At 41.5% G+C, this 19,845-nt stretch overlaps 1 protein-coding gene across 1 annotated transcript in view; it reads right to left on the bottom strand.

The window, feature by feature from the left end:
• The window catches only part of cacna2d3a (calcium channel, voltage-dependent, alpha 2/delta subunit 3a), a 105,431-nt gene extending 92,808 nt beyond the window's left edge, over positions 1-12,623 (bottom strand). The window contains exons 1-2 of the mRNA XM_079273539.1: positions 12,494-12,623; positions 12,085-12,166 (exon numbers count right to left, since the gene is read on the bottom strand). Coding sequence (XP_079129665.1) covers positions 12,085-12,166; positions 12,494-12,618 — 207 coding nt within the window. The 5' untranslated portion in view covers positions 12,619-12,623. The remainder of the gene's footprint in view (positions 1-12,084; positions 12,167-12,493) is intronic.
• Between the last annotated feature and the right edge of the window lie 7,222 nt (positions 12,624-19,845).

Here is a 19,845-nt window from a genome sequence, read left to right as displayed (position 1 = left end):
TGTAAATAGGTATCACAAAGATATAAAACATCTTTAAACACTAATAAATCTCATGGGATCATAAACTTGTCTTGCCTGAGTGGCCACACCTTAATTGCTGCTTCATTCACCATAATAGAAAATCTATCAGTGAGGATGAATATGATATTGATCATAACGCAGAGATGTCTCAAAGTAAGATCAATGTGCTGTGAATGAGTGGGGAGGATTATGAGAACAAATGTACACGCACACACACGCACACACACACACACACACACACACACACACACACACACACACAGATCTTTGACAGACCACTCAATCATACAGTGAGAAGAGGGCAGCTCTTGATAGGAAATAGACTGTGCCATAGAAGTGAGCTGGGAAAAGCTTCATTGCGGTCTGTTGCTGGCTCCTGGACATCTACCACGCGTCAGACTGACAAAGGCTGAAAAAGCATGACCAGGAAAGCAGATCGTGGTTTGACTATCACTTGGCAGTAGGCGTCCTGGTCCCATTTTTCTTTTGTTATAAAACAAGATTCAAGACACTTAAGTGTCATTGTAGGCATACAACTAAATTACATTTGTTAACTTACAGTGACCAGCAGCAAGTGAGCAAGATAAAACAAAACAAAAAGGCATTAAGATTAAAACAAGCAGGATAAACACACATAATAGAAGAAAATGAAACTATTGCACATGCGGCGGGTTAATGTGTACAATAAAGTGATGGGGGGCATCAACTGTTAAACATACAAAGTTGACCACATAGAGTAAAAATTCTAAACTGTCATTTTACTTTGCCAGTTGAATGCAATGAATCACTTAAACAACTTAAATCATTTGGAGGCTGATTCCAATGAGAGATAACCGAATCCTGCGCCTTGTGTCTTGGTTTAATGACAATGTTCCAAACATTGTATCTCTTTGCTTTTGATTGATTCACGCTCTGAAGTCTAGACAGATGACAACAGCTAAATAATGATCCTACAAGTCTCTTTGTCATCACTGTTACATGCTGGTGTCCTATTCTTCAGTGGGCTGACAGCAGCGACAGCAGCTGTAAATATGATATCAGTAAAACAGCTGAAAACAGAATTGACTGTTGAAAACAGTTCATAGTTTCATTTGCAACTAAACTGTTGAACTTAGCGTGTGAGTCATCAATAGGAGCAACAACCGTCATTATCTCAGGAGAGTTCAATGAACAAACTATCCCCAAATGTGGGAGTGAACATATTAAAGACTGATTCTTCAATTACAATAAAAAGAAATGCTGTAGATTAAGACTTACAACTTGGACAGGGCCCAATTATTTGCCCAAGATTTAGAACCTGCATTCAGCCACAGCCTGCTCGAAGGTAATTGGTCAATATACTCGAACTACAAACGAAAGCCAGACCGCTTCCGATGCTAAAATAATATCCCTTTGCCTGCATGTGAATGCAGCATCTGTCGATAAAGACGACAAATACTGCAGCAGAAAAACACAATTACTGTATCATATCAGGAATATTTTAAAGCTCGGGTCATTTTAATGGTCATGCAATCATACCCAAATGACACCTTGACTTGATTTTTTTGTGGGGACCTGCGACTTAATTTACATTTGACCTCAAGGACTTGAGACTTGCTCTTGACACTTGAGCAGCCTTGTACTTGTTTCAAATCTCTTGAGACTTCCCCAAAAGACTAGCACGCTGGATCTGTGAGACACTACTTCAGCACAGTGGACGTAAAATGGTAACATCAGCATGCTAACATGCAACGCTTGCATGCTGATGTTTAGCAGGTATAATGTATATTGTGATCACCATCTTAGTTTAGCATGTGCTTGGTAATATTTGCTTATTAGCACTAAACACAAAGTGGAAATGTATTTACTTTGAGGGAGCATGAACGCAAAACAAAGTTTAAAATTCCATGGGATTTGCGTTGTTGAGATATTTTACTGAATACCACCAAAAGATGTCATCGTCGTGGTGTTATTATGAGAAAAGTCAGGGGTTCACTGAAGTCAGTAGGCTTCATGCTTTGGGGATCACAACCTTTCATGACAATGGATGTTAAGATATTCCAGTCAGGACCTAAAAGGTATAGCAACCGACAGACAAATCCACCATGCTGCTTCTCCTTCAACATGTTGAGTATCATCCATACTACACAACTAAATATGAAAATATGATTTTATTTTTTTATCTCTCATGAATTAAATTTGGGAATGCAAACAAAAACTGCAACCCAAAGTTACTATCGTTCCAAAGTTTTTAAAGAATTACACTGTGAAATGCCAAGAAATGTAATTTGCATCAAAAATCACAGCTTCAGTGTGATTATTTTGAATCTTTTGGTTTGTGTTTCCGATAGTTTTCCTTTTTGCTTTGCAGTATTTCTGATCTTAGTCATTATGGTTCATGGACAAATGTTCTGGGGCCAGGGATTCTGTGTGGTGTGGCTCGTTTGTTTTTCTAATGGTCCAATAAACTAGCATTCCGATCCTGCCACTAACTCGGAGAGTGACCACAGAAGAACACTACAATGCTCCATCAATGCTATTAGCATTCAGGCAGTAGCCTTCCCCACAAGTTTGAATTAAAATAATAGCACTCATTACTTTATGAAACCATCCGACTGATATTTGACCAGACACAAGCCGTGTTGCTCTTTTTTATTTCAGTATAACTGAAACAAGTTACACACCTCACCCATTTCACTCCGCAACACAATTCACCCACCTGCAGCTCCGAGTGCACCTGCAGCACAGAGTGTGTGTGTGTGTGTGTGTGTGTATGTTTGTGTGTCTAAGTGCTTTTGCAGTGACAGTGTTTAAAGGCTGCCTGAGGGCTATGAAGAGAAACAGTGAAATAACAGCTGTACACGAACACAAACACACACACACACACACACACACACACACACACACAAGGCCTTATGGCATATAGCTGGTACCGACGTTCAGGAGATTGTCTGTTGGGCATGCATCATTGCCCCACAGAGTGGGTGCCAAATCCCTGCTCTCTCTAATGACCGCCATATTTCAATGTCCTCACATGCCTTGCCATCATGGTGTGCCCCCACCACCCCCACACACACACACACACACACAGATGCTCCTTAACGTCTGAGGCTGACATAATGTATGCCAGCATGGGAACACATCCACACTAAAATAATGTACATATATAAAGCAAAGGCAGCCTATAGTATAGCATAGGAAGTTCCCTCTCTCCAGTCTCCACTCCACTTTTTATTTCATACAGCCATAAGTCACTTCACCAAAAAACATAATAGCACCAAGCGCAGGTCTAATCTGTTCCCATGGAGCTGATAAATAGTCCACAGTCTATCTGTAGTTGCCTGCATTCAGTTGGTTTCAGCAAAGTCGTGGAAAACATTTTTCATGCTTTGCAGCACGTACAATGTGGCTTGCTGCTTCCCGATTCCATTCCATACATTCTCACAGTCTCAAATTGATTCTCGCAGCAGCCAGCGTGAAAGTGAAAGGAGAGAGAGCAAAACACTGTGGTGGATGTATTAAGGTAATATTCATCCTTGCAATTGGAGATTTATTATGGGAGGTTGTACTTTTTGGACCGCAGTATTATTTGAGATTGCTTCGAAGGCCTCACAAAGAAATGGGGGAAATAAATGTACCACCTATAGAGGAGAAGAATGCTTTTGAGAACCGCAAAAAAATGTATTAGTAGACACTACGAAGTTAACTGAATATACGAATACAATAAACAATTTTCAATAAATGTAGAACATAATATATCTATTAAAACTGAAATACATTAAAGAACATAAACATCACAAGTTCAATTATGAGCCTGAATGATGCTGGATATTTGTAGATGAAACTGCTGTCAATATTTGGGGGTTTTAAAAGTCAGACAGCAATACATTGGACAATAGTACTTTTTTCAACATTAGATTTGTTTATCAGTTTCTAAATAAAATAGAATAAGAAAAAATAATAATCTCTGTGTGTGTGTGTGTGTGTGTGTGTGTGTGTGTGTGTGTGTGTGTGTGTGTGTGTGTGTGTGTGTGTGTGTGTGTGTGTGTGTGTGTGTGTGTGTGTGTGTGTGTGTGTGTGTGAATATTTGAAAATAAGGAAGCGTTGTGGGAATGCATGTGGTCAGCATAAGTGTTAACAAATGCTGTGGCATTTAAATAGAGGTCAGTTTCTCTGCTGTGAAAGTAAATATCCTTCTACACACCACATGACGACTGCTTGTACTGTTGCGACCCAGCAGGACTAATCAAAGTCATTTTGTCGTCAGCATATTGTAGAGGAAGTGGAAAGTCTTTCGTTATCACTTTTAGGTTCCAGATGCCTACTAACGCAACTGACTGAATGAATATTTAATGGCATTATCAACCATACCTCCTCCACAGCAACTAATGGTAACCTGCCTTTATACTGATTGTCCAGTGAAAAGTTCATCGATTTTCTATGGAGCTGCATTTCCAGTCAATATCAAACAGGATACTCATTTATCACTGTCAGCCAAAAACAGCAGGCTATTTTGAATTTTTGGCAGCCATAGTTGATCAGTGTCCAAATGAACTTAACAGGTTCCAAAATTCATTTGCAGCCACATATACAAAGTCTCGCAAGAGTTTTACACAAGACGGATCCGTTGTAGCCTTAACCCTAACGTACTTCAACCGAGTGCTTGCGATGCACCAACAGGTCAAGTTAAGTACAACTCGGCAAGATGTCACAGCTCAAAATGTGCATTGATCCATATCGATTATTGTGTCGAAGTAATCATTGCCACTTACGCAGTGCTCAGCATTACCACAATGGCATCTGCATATTAGCCAGCACAGGCCTTTTACCCGCATGATATGTAAAGGAGACACAAAAGGAAAGTAAAATAAACACCCACTAATTGAGTTAAGTTGAGTTTGAGGAAGAGATTCTTCAGTGTTGCTTGGGTCCAGACCTTGGAATCTGGCCAATACATCGTGTTCGAGTCGACTGATTCATCTGGCATCGTAACATGAAACAGAGGTTTCTTGATTAAAAAGCCTTTGTCGGCTGTGTGGCGATACCGAGGACTTATATTTACAATTAAGACCGCTACAGACAACCCTGCTATGAGTTATAAGGCTCAGAAAATGTTACTAAATAACGTATCAATGCATTTCCAGCAAATACATTTGCCTTCTAATGACGCATGATTTGGATATTTTCATGTCTGGGAAAAATCTATTATTTAGCCTCCCTCTATAGTACTGCCAGATGCCGGGATGAGACTTTGGCATAGCTTCTTTTCAGTGGCGCCTTTGTTGGCGTATCACAGACCCTCTTCTCGTGCCTTCCTCATTTGTGTGTTACAAAACATTGTGAATCTTAAACCCTTCAAAGTAATCTAAAACAGTTTACACAAATAGCCGCAAGGTCTACGCGGGAGAATTACCCCGACATCTCATTGAACTTATAGTTCCGAGTCAGATCTGCTGAATAAGAGTCTTGATTTTGATATGACCCCCTTTATGAACGAATTCATTTTGCATGTCTACTCAATATTGCCCGACATTGTGGCAACTTTGGGGATACATAATTGTATTCTTCGACCCTGTGTTGGCAAGTGTGTGTTTGGGTGAGATGACAGCAAGTGCAGGTGAAGGTCATCAGGAGGCGGGGCTACTGCTGTTCCACTGAGCTGGAATTGGCAGCACTCTCACAATCCATGAGAAGTGTTGTGCAAATGGGGCGCAGTGTGAGGCTCCATAAAGTACAATCAAACAAAGTGTTTGTTCGTGTGTGTGTGTGTGTGTGTGTATGTTGGCAGAGGCGATGCAGAGGCAGAGGGGGTGACTTGGGACACATATCGAGGACGCCTGAGAGTGCAGCGAGTGCACGACATAGTGCTGGGCCAGCGGAACTCGTTTTTCAAGCGTGGGCATCAACACTTGCTCCAAACACTGGCGTGTCCCAAGATCCCCTACCATGTATTCTTAGGTACCGTAGCTGCAGCCTATCCATTATTAAAGCAAGGAGATGGAGGGAGAGGAGGAGAAAAAGTGTGAGAGAGAAGGGGAGAAAGAGAGAAAAATAATTGCGGAAGGCACAGGGACACAACAAGACATGGGTGAAAATGTTGATGGAGGGAGAGTTGACAGAAATATTGAAGGTAACAAAGAGACAAAGTGAGGGAAAGTAAGAAAGAAAGAGCTGGGGTACTAGTCCATAATGCATAAAGCCAAATTATCTGAGCATGCAGAGGTTTAAGACATATAAGGAGGTACTTGTGATTGATGGAGCAGCTGTAATGGGTCGGACGCCCAATACGGGCCATCTTTACCTACAGCACACAGTGTGGACCCAAACAACCGGCAGGATGATGGATGTGGGCAGCAAGTCACAGACAGTCCTTCACACATGTCGCACACGTTAATGTGCTAAATAGTACTCGTGGGCCCCTTCACCAGGTTTCGCTGATGTTTACTCTCTGCATGCAATCCATTCCGGAGCACAACAATCAGTCATAATTACAGAAATCTGTGAGAGTGTGTGTATGCTCGCATACTTGTGTGCGTCAGTTAATGTCCGGTGTAGCCATGGTGAGATGCTCTTTATCTGCAGGGCAACAGAGGCAATGTCAGAGCTGAACAGCCAATGACAGATGAGATGATTGGGGATGGAGCAAATAGGTAAACCGCACAATAAGTCATCAAAAGGCACTTGATTTTTCTTAAGCCCCCACACACAGCGTCAGCAGTCGTGCTCTTTAAAAATTGAAGTTCTTTAATCCGGTAGCAAAGGGCCTCGCTCCCTTGCTCCTGACCGCTCTACAGTAAAGGCAGGGCGTTTGATTTACAGAGGCTTTTCTCATGCTTTCTCACCAACAAAGCACTAATTACAGTGTGAGTGAGTGGCTGTGTTGGCTAAAGCTGGTCTGCTAGGACATGAAAGAATAGCAGCACAGGCTGCACTCGCGCCTGCTAACGCTGTAATTAACTCTGGGACACGGCATTCCTCCGTCTTTCTTCACTCTTTTTATTCTCTTACACACACACACACACACACACACACCTCTGTCTTCCCTCACGCTCTACGAACAGTAACGGAATTAAATTTAGCAAGATCATGCTTTGGTCAATGAGAATAAGAGTGGGAGGGGGAAAGAAGCAGGAGAAGAAATGGGAGGGTTAGGGGAGGTTAGGGGACGAGGGACAGTCATCAGTACACACCTCTCCACACCCCCTTCACTCACCTCATCGCCAGCCGTGCTGAACCAAACCTGACAGCTATTCAATTTTCCCAAAGCTAAATCGAATCTGTAGCCGTCACCCCCTCACTGACACACTGTTACACTGGAACATCTCAGCCATCACCCACCCTTGGCAGCAGACCGGCACCAGCCAAAAGGCCTCCTCTGGTAATTACAATTCACAGATGTATAGGTCCACAATATAACACTGAAATTATAGCATTGAGTTCAACAAATGTACTGAACACCTATGCTAACACAAATAAAACATTTTCTTTCGAAATATTTGAAAAGGACAATTTGTGTAAGAAGTATGACAAATGCATAACATTTGGGAGTGAAAAATGCTAAATGAAATTAAAAATGAAAGCACTGAGTGGAAAATCAAAAAAAAAACTTTCCACTGCTGCCATCCAAATATGTAATTCATTTTAAATGAACATGAAAACCTGAGATGCATAATCATTTCCACTTCTAAATTACATAATTAGTCACACTCTTAAATGGTTCGTGTCTAAAATACATATTCAAAACAAAAATTTATATTTTTTTCCATTACAGACAAAGTGCCTTCTGTAGTATTCAGACTTGTTTCTATGAAACAAGTCTTATAGTAAAGTCTCCAACAGATCAAAACAAATTGCTGTTGTGTGTAAATCATAACAGAATGAACTGCTCTCTTGGGTTTATTAGATTCTAGACAACCAGGCAGCCCATTAAATGAAGCCAAATGAACTGGTATCAACTGGTATTAAATATGTTTTTGCACGAACTGAAGGATGCTACAAATTCATTTTGATGGGTAGATTTTAAAGGGGGTCTATTTTATAAGGTAAGGTTCATTTTCTTTTGATTTTTTAAATCAATCAGTATTGACATTGTATTTCATAGAAATACCCCACAATGATTTTAAGTTTATTAAGGTAGTGGGTAGTCAGAAAAGAAATGGAATTCAAGACGTCTTTCTGTCTGTACTCCATAAACCCAGCACACGTATGCTGTGCTTCACTTCACTGGACGACTTTTATACTGACAGATATTTTTCATCTACCGCTTCTTTTTGAGGAACCGCTCCACTTTGTCTTCTTTTGCTCGTTGTTGAAGAATATTGTCAGCATGTCAACATGTTAGTGGCTTGCAGCATTAATCTCTTTGGTAATAAAAGGAGAACGGTATAGCACACCATACATGCTCACACACCCCAGACACACAAACCCGTCTTCCCCATCCAGGCAAATCGATTCCAGCATACTCTTGGTCACACATCATTACTTTTTCCTATCATCCTCTGATCTTTTGCTGTGTAAACGGTGTGTGTGTGAATGTGTGATTGAGCATGCTTTTAGTAGGTATGCAAATTTAAGACACGCACACACACGCTGCAAAGACATACAGCACGGTATGCCTACAGCTCATACTTTAAAAAATATATAAAGCAGACGTGCCAGCCGCTATGGCGATCCCACAGAATCATCATTTGTCTTATATCTTCCATTACCAAGAGGCTTGAAGTTATTTCAGCGTGGCATAATGTCCCACTACTTTGATTCCAGAAAGCCATAACATCAGTGAGGTGAAAACTAGTCCAGCCAACAACACACACACACAGACACAGACACACACACAGACACACACACAGACACAGCCATCACAGCCAGGCTGGCTCGTATAGACAGGTTGCTCAATGATACATGAAATTAAAGATTTCGACAGAATAGCAGTGAAGAGGGTAAAACACACAGAGCTAATTCTAACTATCAGTGGGAGATGTTTCATGTGTTTCAAACACAATTCTTCTTTCCTTTGTAGGTGTACACAGTGTTCAATGTGCACATGTGTTTGCTAACGTCTGATTTGTGAAACAAATTGAAGGCTTTATTGATCATGTTTGTTTTCTTCTTCTTCTTCTTCTTCTTCAGGGACTCTAACACAAGTGCACACACACCCTCACACAGACAGAGAGAGACACACACCACACACACACACACACACATGCCCTACTGGTATAACCTTGAAAGAAGAGCTGTTTCCGATGGATACAGGAAATGGTCTGTGGCATGAGAAGGGAGGACAGCTCAGGACAGTAGAGGAGAAGAAAGAGGAGAGGGGGGGGGGGCTTGGATCAAAGGCCAAATCTGGTCCAACTGGATTTAAAAAAGAATGATTTCAAATTTCTGTATTTATATTCAAATGATTCGATTGCAATGATTTCTGTACTCTAGGTCCTTCTGTGAATTGTTTTACAACTTAGTACCGGTAGTCATGCAATACTTGATTATTTCAAGTCATAAATTTGTCCAAAATTGAGCCTACAGACCTGTTTTCATTCTGACTGAAATTACTGAAAGCATCTATATAAATGATGTGAACTTTTTAAGAATCTCTCTCATTCAAGAAGATTACATTGGAAGTAAAATCTAAAATCCAGTCAACAGAGAAACTGACATTTTTGGCATTTTAACTCGGAACACGAAGTAAAAGCACAGGCCACAGTATAGGTGCAAGACCTTAAAACTACTGTCCAGAAATGTTGCTTCAATTGTAACAATTACATATGTGCATCATCATGAGGCAGCTTATAATAATTGAACTACCCAGCTTGTTTCCTTCTTAATGTTTCAGCGAAAAAGATTCAGCAAAACACCAGAATATTCAAATAATCCCTCGTGTTTGTCTATTTATGCAGCATGATAAGTTGTTAAGTTGTATGCATAGTGTGTGAGAGAGAGAGAGAGAGACAGAGATGCACTTCCTCCTAAAATGCGAAACATTCAATGAAATTAGGAACATGTACTTTAAATAATTCAACTCTGTAATTTCAGGTTTTAAAGAATTTAGTGACATCTCAGAATTGAAAATACTGCTAGAAGAAGGAGATAGAGCATATCTTGCTGTCCAATACGTATTAACATGGCACAACCTGAGGGACAGTGAGTGACCTACACACACTCACACACACTGTATATATAGAATTAATATTCAATATATTATAATATAACATAATATTAATGTTATTGTGCATTAATGTTGTTGTGTATTAATATTATTGTATGTTTAATTTCTTTTTTGATGCTTTAGCAATACTGTTTCTAAACTTTCATGCCAATAAATTGAATTTAATTGAATTGAGAGAGGGGGGGGTATGGTGCTTTGCAAAGGAGTTTTGTTACACTATAGGGTCGGAGATGTAACTGAAGGGATACTGAGTCTATCGGTCCCTTACCCAGGGGACACAAACACATGCTCTCTCTCACACACACACACACACACACACAAGCCTTGGTCTTTTCTCCTCACTACCCTCCTCCTCTCCATGTACACCAGTGTATATCCCTCGTTCTTTCTGCCTATTTAAAAGCATTTGCCCTTGGGGAAACTGTGGTCCCTCCTCAGTGTTCCTGGACAAGAGCTGCTAGACTGTACCGGACACACAAAAAGGGAAAACATACAGGACGGTGAGCATGCAGCTATAAACCCTGTACATCTGACAATACTGTGAGATCCAGCAAGGGAACAACACTATACTTGCAACATTTGGTGTCAAAGATGCACTTTTCCCACAAAGAGGTCTCCAGTCTTTTCTTTGCTCAATTAACCCTGCGGCCTTCATTTGCATTTCATAAAGAGGTCGTCACTCTGTGGGAGGGTTATCTTTTTTTTGGAGGCAGAAAAAGATGAGAGGGGGAAACAATTTCTATCCTATCAACCAGATAACGCCACTCCTCTGGCTTCCGAGTATAGCTGATGAAATCCACGCTATAGGCCTATATGTGTCTATGTGACTGTGCTTGTTAATATGCAGTGCACGTGTGTCATGTACTACATCTGTATGTGAGGGAGGGAGGGTGCATTCTGTGTGTGCACTCATGTAAAGGGTACATGTGTAAGTTTTTGTGTCAGATCACGAGTTTGGCCTGTGTGACACCAAACAGCAGCCACACACCACAGTGGGTCTATGCATCCGACGGGACCCTGCAACTGATGGCCCCAAGCACAACGCAGCCGCTGAGAGGTTAGCTGCGGCTTGGCCCTTTATCCACCGGCTATCCATTAGTTTTAACTCGTGCTTCATCAACTGACCCTCCATTTGGGAAATTTGCATTCCATCACACTCAAATTTTGCACGAACGTCACAGAGTGGAAGCGGGATGGGAACAGACTGCAGAGAGGTACGAAAAGAGTAAAGAGGGTGTTAGAAATGTGAGGAACATTCAGTTGCTTAGCAAAAAAAAAAAAGAAATGCTTTCCGGAGAGTATATCTGTGAGTGTGTGTGTGTGTGTGTGTCCGTGTGCAAATGCATCTGCCAGAGAGCTTGTGAATTGGACACCCATTTAAAGAGTGCATTTTCCGAATAAGCTTTTAAATCTGTGCCTATAGTCGACAAGCATTACAGATTCTCAAGTGGCTAAAAAGCATGGATCCTGCAGATGAAGAGTGACATTTCTCTCAATTCAAAAATGACTCAACAGCAGTCATTTCCTCTCATAAGCTGGCCTTTTCACGCACACAATGCAATTTTAAAAGTCTCTCAATAATGTTCTACAAGCTCTTAAATCAACAGTAACTTTACCAACAGTATCACATAATTTCAGCTTGGCAAAAAAATATCTGGAGTAGGCTATGTGGGTCCCTGGGTATACACTGCAGGACGGTGTAAACATATTGTTTCAAATAAAAACCATATTTCAAGGACAAGAAGGCGCCATTTTAAAAGAAAATATCTTCTCCTCTACATTTTATCAAACTGCCCACAAAAAACCCTGCTCAAGTTCAGTCATGTGGGCATTTGAATACAATTCTAAGAATACTGAGGTTACAGGGTGTACTTTCAATTTGACACCTGAAGTTGAAATCAGACAATAAAACCGCTCACCTTCTGCAGCAGCTGGGAGCCGGAGTACTTTGCCGAGATGGACTTCATCTCCCCACCAAAAGCTGAAGCCCACAGCTTCACCCTGCAGACGGCCACACAAACACAGCGCACACAGACAAGCAAGGAATTAGAAACACGTGTAAAATATAAGGACGAATAGAACACAATTAAGATTAAGAATTAACAGGCTGACTTCAAAACTACTGATATACAACAAATAGACATTTGAAAAAAAGAGGAGGTATCACTCAACAAATACACAATTAAACAGCGGCGGAAATTACTCAACAACAAATCGCAATAAGCCATGAAATATTGTTTGGGCACTTGTACAGCTGGGATATTTTTTAATCAAGGTCTTCTTTAAACTTGGAAGTTTCGAGTGATGCGTAAAACAGCATCTACTTACACGGATGGAGGGATGCTTTGGTGGGTGCCTCCCACCTCACTGACCCTGGTGCTTAGAGTTGAGAAAAGTAAAAGGAGACACACACACCACGCACTGGAAATCACACAGCTCCGATCCACCTGCATCTTGGGCAAAGATACCCTCCCTGCGCGCACACAGCGAGTTTTGGAGTTATGCTGCCACCGTGGATTTTTTTATCCCCCTCCAGAGAATCAAAAAAAAAAAAAGGGGGGGGGGGGGAATGGAGGTAGTCAAAAGTCACGTACGCTGTCTGACTAAATCATTCATGGCAATGTGTTCAGATGTTCTTGGTGCGGGACGCAGATGAGCGATGCGCCTTGGCAAACGTCCGGATCCTCAGCTGTGTGAGTTATCCAAAGTGCCGCGGTGTGGCCCCGCTGACCGGTGCGGCGCACGCGGCTCCGCTGCCTGAAAGTGGCGCTCGACTCCTCCGGCAGGGCAGGGAAAGTCCGCTCGGTCGCTTTTTGTTTGACCGACCTCACACGCAGAGAGCAAGAGAGCAGAGGTTCAGGGGGAACCGGGGAGATCATCAAACGATGCAGCGCACAAGAGCACGCCTACTCCTCTGGAGTGATGCGACTAGCCTCCTCTCTCACTCGCTCTCTCTCTCTTTGCCCCTCTCTCTCTCTCTCTCTCTCTCACACACACACTTTCTCTCCTCCTTACTCACAGGATCTGACGATAGGCTACTGAGGATGCTTTTATTGTTGTTGAATTACGCCATACTTCTGCCCCTCTCTCTCTCTCTCTCTCTCTCTCTCTTTCTGTCACTCTCTCTCTCCTTCCCACTTATGGGCTTTAATACAGGGCTATAATAGCTAGCCTTTAGCTTTCATGTCAGATCAAGTCATGCACTGTATGCCCAGTTCACTGAAGCAAGAATTACTGCCAAAGTGCTGACGAAAGACAGAGAGGGAGAAGACAAAAGAAAGTGTGTGTGCGTAAAAAGATACAGAAGGTAGTGGGGATGTGCAGACTCTTGGTGGAAGAGGGAAGGACCACACGACAAGTCAGTGAAGCTGCACAAAAACATGTCAAATAAATGCACTTTGCAGCAGTGACGTGGCACTGGCAGTGTGTGGGCACATGGGCTGTAAAAGAGGATGAGAGCCCCCAGTCGTCGGAACCCATGCGACGGATCGCATTTCACACAGAGCTGGAAGGACTCCGGCAATGCTTTGGATGGGGATCAACACTGACTGAATAGTCTCACTGCAGAAGTGGTGCTCTGTTTATTACAGGACTACCTCTTCCACACGAGAAGACTCACCTTTGACTTATGTGGGACAAACACCAATGTGAAACAGCTGGTCTTTGTCAGTCAAACCCACAAAAAAAAACATTGTTGGTTCAGACCTCTGACATGAGTCTGAACACATACAGAAGTAGAGTCAACATCACATCTGCTTTCTAATTTGAAACAAAACTGTGCATACATTCTGCAAAATAAGGTAGACAATTATTATTTTGGGGGATCGTGTGTGGCATAAGCATACAGGAATACGTGAGATATTATGTATTCCATTGTTGTAAAACAATATGATGATTGTTAACAGTTGCTGTGTGATCATTCTTAAATAGATGAAAACAAAACTCAACAACTCAATCGATCACAAAACACCAATCGTAAGCAATATACCACACATTAGTAATATTCTTTCAACTCGACAACTGAGCACTTTTAAATTGATTGAAACGGATGTTGTCATTATTCCGTTTACCCATGAAACATTTAGCCAACTTTATGCTTGACTGTGTGTGTATACAAAGCAATAAATTAATGTATTTCAAATTATTTTTTTCCATACATATACTTATATTATGGGGATAATGCTCAACTCATGTTCTGTCTTGTTTGGCGGTTTTAAGTTGTTTTTTTCATGCACACACGTGAGAAACTTTGACGTGAAATGACCATTTATATGATGTTTACCGTCTTGATTCGGAGCATCACCTCTTCCTTTTTGTCTCCGCATGTTAGTTCGTACTGTATCTGGTGTTGCCTGGTGGACAGAGATGGAGCATGTGACATATGGCATACAGCATTAAAGACAGCTTTCCTTATCCCTGCAAAGCTGCAAAAACAAAAAACACAAATATCAGCTGTTGGACTGATTTTTCTTCAGTGAATGGGAGTTTTTATCCTCAAGGCTAAAGTCGACCCTGAGAGTTCCTGGGAGAGAAGTGTTATTGTGTTCAGGAATATCACTGAGCAAGGCAGGGCCATTTCACTTGACAGTACTATGTGGTCAGAATAATAACAGCTACAGTAAGTGGATTGAATGGCCAAATAAAAAACAACATCCAGTATGGGAAACATAAAGTAATAAAAACATCCGTGCAGTTCAGTTCAAGGAAGTCTTCAGTGCCAGGACTGCAGGGTGGACAGGATAAGATATTTATGTCTTCAGGTTTTTATGTTATTTCAATCCCATCCTGGTCCTTTGGCTGTTGTCCCCTCCAGATCTCTTTCCTCCTCATCTTCTTTCAATGACGGGTAATTATTTACCATGTAGAGTTAACACAAAAGGTCGGTCTAAATATAAGTAATCATTTTAAACGGACTAGAAAACTCAGATGATAAGGTTATTGAACATAAATTCCTTGTCTCATCAATTCCCCTGGCTCGTCTCTTTCTGTCTCACCTCCTTTGAGAAAACACAATGTAATACCACTCATGTCCCATGGGACCCCATGCATACACCATCCCATTAGTTCCTCTTGGTTCTAAATACATTGTTATGATACCTTCTAGCCGTGACGCAAAAGACAGCACTAGTTTATAGAGAGATTACCAGGCATTGTGCTTGTGATATTATTCATGAATGTAAAAACAAAAGAATAAAGATAAGTTCCAGGTTCAGCTAGGAGCCGACTTTTCCACATACTTCCCAACGATAGATTCATGCATGTGAGCTATAGAGGCATGCACGTCTCAGGAGATTTTCTGGATGGATGGGGCATTGAGGTAGGAGGCTAAAGTCTGGATTAGCGAGATTCTTTAACACACTCCAGTCAACCTTGAAACCAAGGCGTAGCATGCAGTCGCCATGGGGATGAGGGTTTTAACGCGGTGAGCATAACCTGACGTTATTGGAATACATGAGGAAAATAATGCATTGATAGATTGATTTATTCATGTATTCATAGATAATACAGTCCTGCACGTACACACTTTATGAAAAAATGTGGAGAAGAATTAGTCACGGGTCACATCAGAGGAAAAAACATCAAAGACTAATGACCCAGTACTCCTTTCCATCTTCACACGCCCTCTTGTTTCTCCTCTAACCCTCCATTTCCTCACTTCTTGACTGCTATAATCACACCTAATTTTGGAGAGCGGAGTGCACCCAAGCTGATGGTAACAGGGCTGTACCTGGCATTTCAGCGGAGAGAGAAACTTTCTGACATTTTTTCTTCCTTTACCATCCAATAGGGATGGCTTTTAATCCTCCCCTGGCCCTTCCCACATGAAGAAAGTCTTGGACAGAATATTATACAAACTACATGAGGCTGTAGCGGGAGAGCTTCATCACTATGGCCAGGTTTCCTTTTCTGATGTGCTTAGTTTGACCTAAGGCCGACCAGCTATCCCGTATTTCTGGCAGCTCATTAGCACCAAGGTCAATTTTGCATATACCCCTACAGAATAAAGGATCCGTGGCAAAGGGTGGGCGTGCTGGCATGATTTAACTGGATACACTGATACTTCAATGACCATATGATTTTTTTAATCATGCTCCCTAAATACGCAGGTTTTTAACTTGACAATCTTTTACCCTAAATTTTAGCATTATACCTACATTTAAGTGGGATTTCAGCATCAGAGGCACAGGCCTTGATGATACAACATGGGGCTTTTTAGGGAATGGTACTGGTCAAACTGAGTTTTTCCCAACTGTGGTCCCCCTAAAAAGAGAGATGCCACAGTTCCATCCTTCAGGTCTATAAAGAGTGCATATTAGACCTGTTAGACACATCTATTGTATCCGTTATATCATGGGATGACATTATATTTCATAGCTGAGCCAAAGCATCTCTATCCAGGCTGGTTTGTGTCCACACTAGAAGGGTGTGTGTAAGTGTGAGCATTGATGTTCTTATCTGTATAGACAGTGATGGGCTCAGTCCCATTAGTGCCCAGGAATTTCAAAGCACACCATGAATAATTTTTTGTTTCCAGGCTCCAAACTCACCTTGCTCCAGAAATACCTCCCTTAATTCAATTAATAATGAGATCCCACAGTCTTTTCCTCCATCAGCGCAGGCAGAGAAACAGACGACTGTATTTGATGAAATGGAACACAGCTGCCTGTGGAATATGCACCGTCATGGATCAAAAATAGCCACCGCATACAAGATTCATGGGCTCGGAAAACACGGACAAAATACACCGAGCTTTGCCCCGACGAACAGCAGGGGGCAGTGGACACAACAACGTGAGAGAGGCGAGCTTATGCCTGGTGTGTCATCTGTGAAAGCAGGACAGGGAGCATGAAGGATTCTGGGCTTTTTCCTTGACACGGTGTCATTGAATTAGTCATTTGATCTCTAAAGTTGGCAAAGGCTGACTGCGCTTCGATAAGTAAGTTCCTTAAAAAGGAATGTTCAAGAAGATGGAAAGTGAATGAACGTTTTCATGAAAAATCATTCTCAATAGTGGATGTCAACATACAGTACACTAGGTTGAATAGATGATTAAAAAGCTTATGCACAGAGATTAGCTTGGGTTCCCTTTGGTGCTGATGAAAGGTAGCCTAATTTCCAGACCGGCAGATTTTCTTCAGAAATTTGCTGTGGCTGTTTAGATGCCATTTGAACACATTTAGAAAGAACGCAAAAGGTTTTTTTCCCTGCACGTCATTCAGTCACATCGTGGGAGCTTCTCGTTGTTTATAATGTAAAATCGAATCTTTAAAATGTTTAATAACCTAATCCAGACTAAACTTCCATATGAATGCCTTTGATAATTATATTTTTGTTTGTAAGATGAGAAGCAGTGGTGAGTGGTAAAAGTTCAGAAATTCCTCCTGGAATAAATGGTGCAAGAGACTCAGTTCAGTCAAATCACCCTCTGCTTAGGAATCAAATGGCTTTTCATGACACAACTAATATCCAACTTCATGTCTTCAAGCCTTGTAGATGTAAAAGAAGCTTGTACTCAAAAAGTTCAAAAATACTTTAATGTTCCTAATAACAACAAGGGGCTTCGGTCTCTGAGATCTTCTTCTATGGACATCTAAAGAAACATATATTCTTTTTAAAAGGTGAAATTAATACATATTTCTTTATGTTTGTATGTTATTGTATGATTACACATTTGATAAATGATCGAGAGGGGACACAGACCTGCACACTACTGCGTCAGGTGTCCTCGGACAAGTAGTCAGTAGTGAAAGAAAGAAACCGCTTGTTCAGCAAAAGAAAAGAGTAGGAAATGAAGAGAGGGAGACATCCTGTGAAAAGCAGGAGGAGAAGAGAGTGAAATGAGTGCATCAGGCTTTCTTAAAAGGACACCAAAGATTAACTTGTCATTGAAAAGAATCGAGAGAATGCGACGCATATTAGTGAACATAATTGTGTTTAAAAGCAATTATACACCAGTCATTTCCTTTTCTCAGAGATAAGAATCAGAACATTGGGCCATTTATGAGGGACAAATTACTGCACCGTACAGTAGTTGACAAAGAACACCATGAGCCAAATACTGGCATATTCTTTTGTTAAGAATTGGTATAATCTGTGTGATTCTATCCTCATTTTCTTGTGATGAGAGGGTAATTGTGCCTGTGAACCATGCAGAGCAGAGGAAGAGGATGTTTGGCAAAACAAGCACACTGACCATGACTTTCACGTACATCATAGAGGCGACGCAGAGACAGTTCCCCACCACCAAACTATACAAGAACCTCAATCAGTCAAGTAAGTAGGTCATATATCAAAACAATGAAGTGTCAGGGTGAGGAGGGACAGAGATGGTCGTAGAGGAGCTGTAAGAAGCAGAAGAGAAAGAGGGTGGATGTAACGGATGGAGTCGCAAAACACAGGTGAAAGGAAGACGCACGAAAGAGACAGGAGGTCTTTCAAAAGGCTGAAGCATAAATGAGAGAAATAAGAAGGTGCTACAGGAAGACAGGCCGTTCAATTGAAAGCAACTGGAGCATGGTATGACAGAGGTAGAGAAAGAGGAAGATTTGTCGGGACATATAATCTGGTGTTTAGAGTGTGTCTTGGTGGAAATCAGTGTCATCCTGGTGACAAACCAGCATGGCTCGTCACACTTCTGATTTGTGAGGAAATGCAAGAGCCAGGGATGCTTCTATCTCACGGTGCACACTGATAACCACGTTGAATTCTTTATTTATTTTTTTGTCACACCTCTCCTCGGTTTTTCTTGTCATTAAAAGGTGCAGTTAGGAATCAATGACTAAATCATTTATAGAAGCTGATGCCCATTCAGTCAATTTTACAGTATAACAATTGTTTGACAACTACAACAGGATATGTGTATGTATGCCTGTACACATGCATGATCATCCATCCAGTCTGTCTCCTCTTCCCTTTTTCTAAGCATGTCATGTCTGCACTGCCAGTCTCCTGAAGGCCAAAGCATCTCATAGCCCACACTTTACATGGTCCCAACACTCGGGTTGTGTTCAGATGCAGTGGGTAAACAAACAGAAAGCACGGATTATGCGAGAAATACACGCGCACACACACACACACACACACATATCTTAAATGACAGTAATACTGAAAGCACTACGACAACATGCATAATTAAAGCCACTCCACCTAAAAATAGAAGGGTGGAAAAGAGAGACTATGGAAACAAGAGATGAGTGAGAAAGAGAGGACGGAGAGGGGCAAAGGAGAGCTGGTGGATGTGCACAGCAACAGAGAGGAAAAGTCCCGCCCCTTCCAGTTGACCACCACACGATCTTATTATCAGAAAAAATATATATGAGGTCGTCAACGGCAAAGACCCCTTTTGAATTGCCATGAATTACTCATATGATGTTTGTCAAATTTAAACGATCATTTTACAAGTCAGAAAAGTCCCAATTTGTCGTAGAATATTTGTATAAGACTTAAAATATGTAATTAAAAATCAAAGTCGCTGAAGTGATGTCTCTCGCCGAAGCTACGACTGCTGTGTGGTTCGTACCGGGGTTGTACTCACACAAACAAAAAGAGTCTCTGGCTAAACACATACAGTAAGATCACGGTGCATTTGTGTGTGGAACGTGGACGGCTTAGTTTGCTAGCTAGCTAGCTAGCTAGCCACGGTATCGGCCATGTTGCCGTTGCTGACGTACATTGAGCGA

This window comes from Melanostigma gelatinosum (assembly GCF_949748355.1).
Source record: "Melanostigma gelatinosum genome assembly, chromosome: 8".
NCBI lineage: Eukaryota > Metazoa > Chordata > Actinopteri > Perciformes > Zoarcidae > Melanostigma > Melanostigma gelatinosum.
This window is presented reverse-complemented; position numbering and strand designations above follow the sequence as displayed.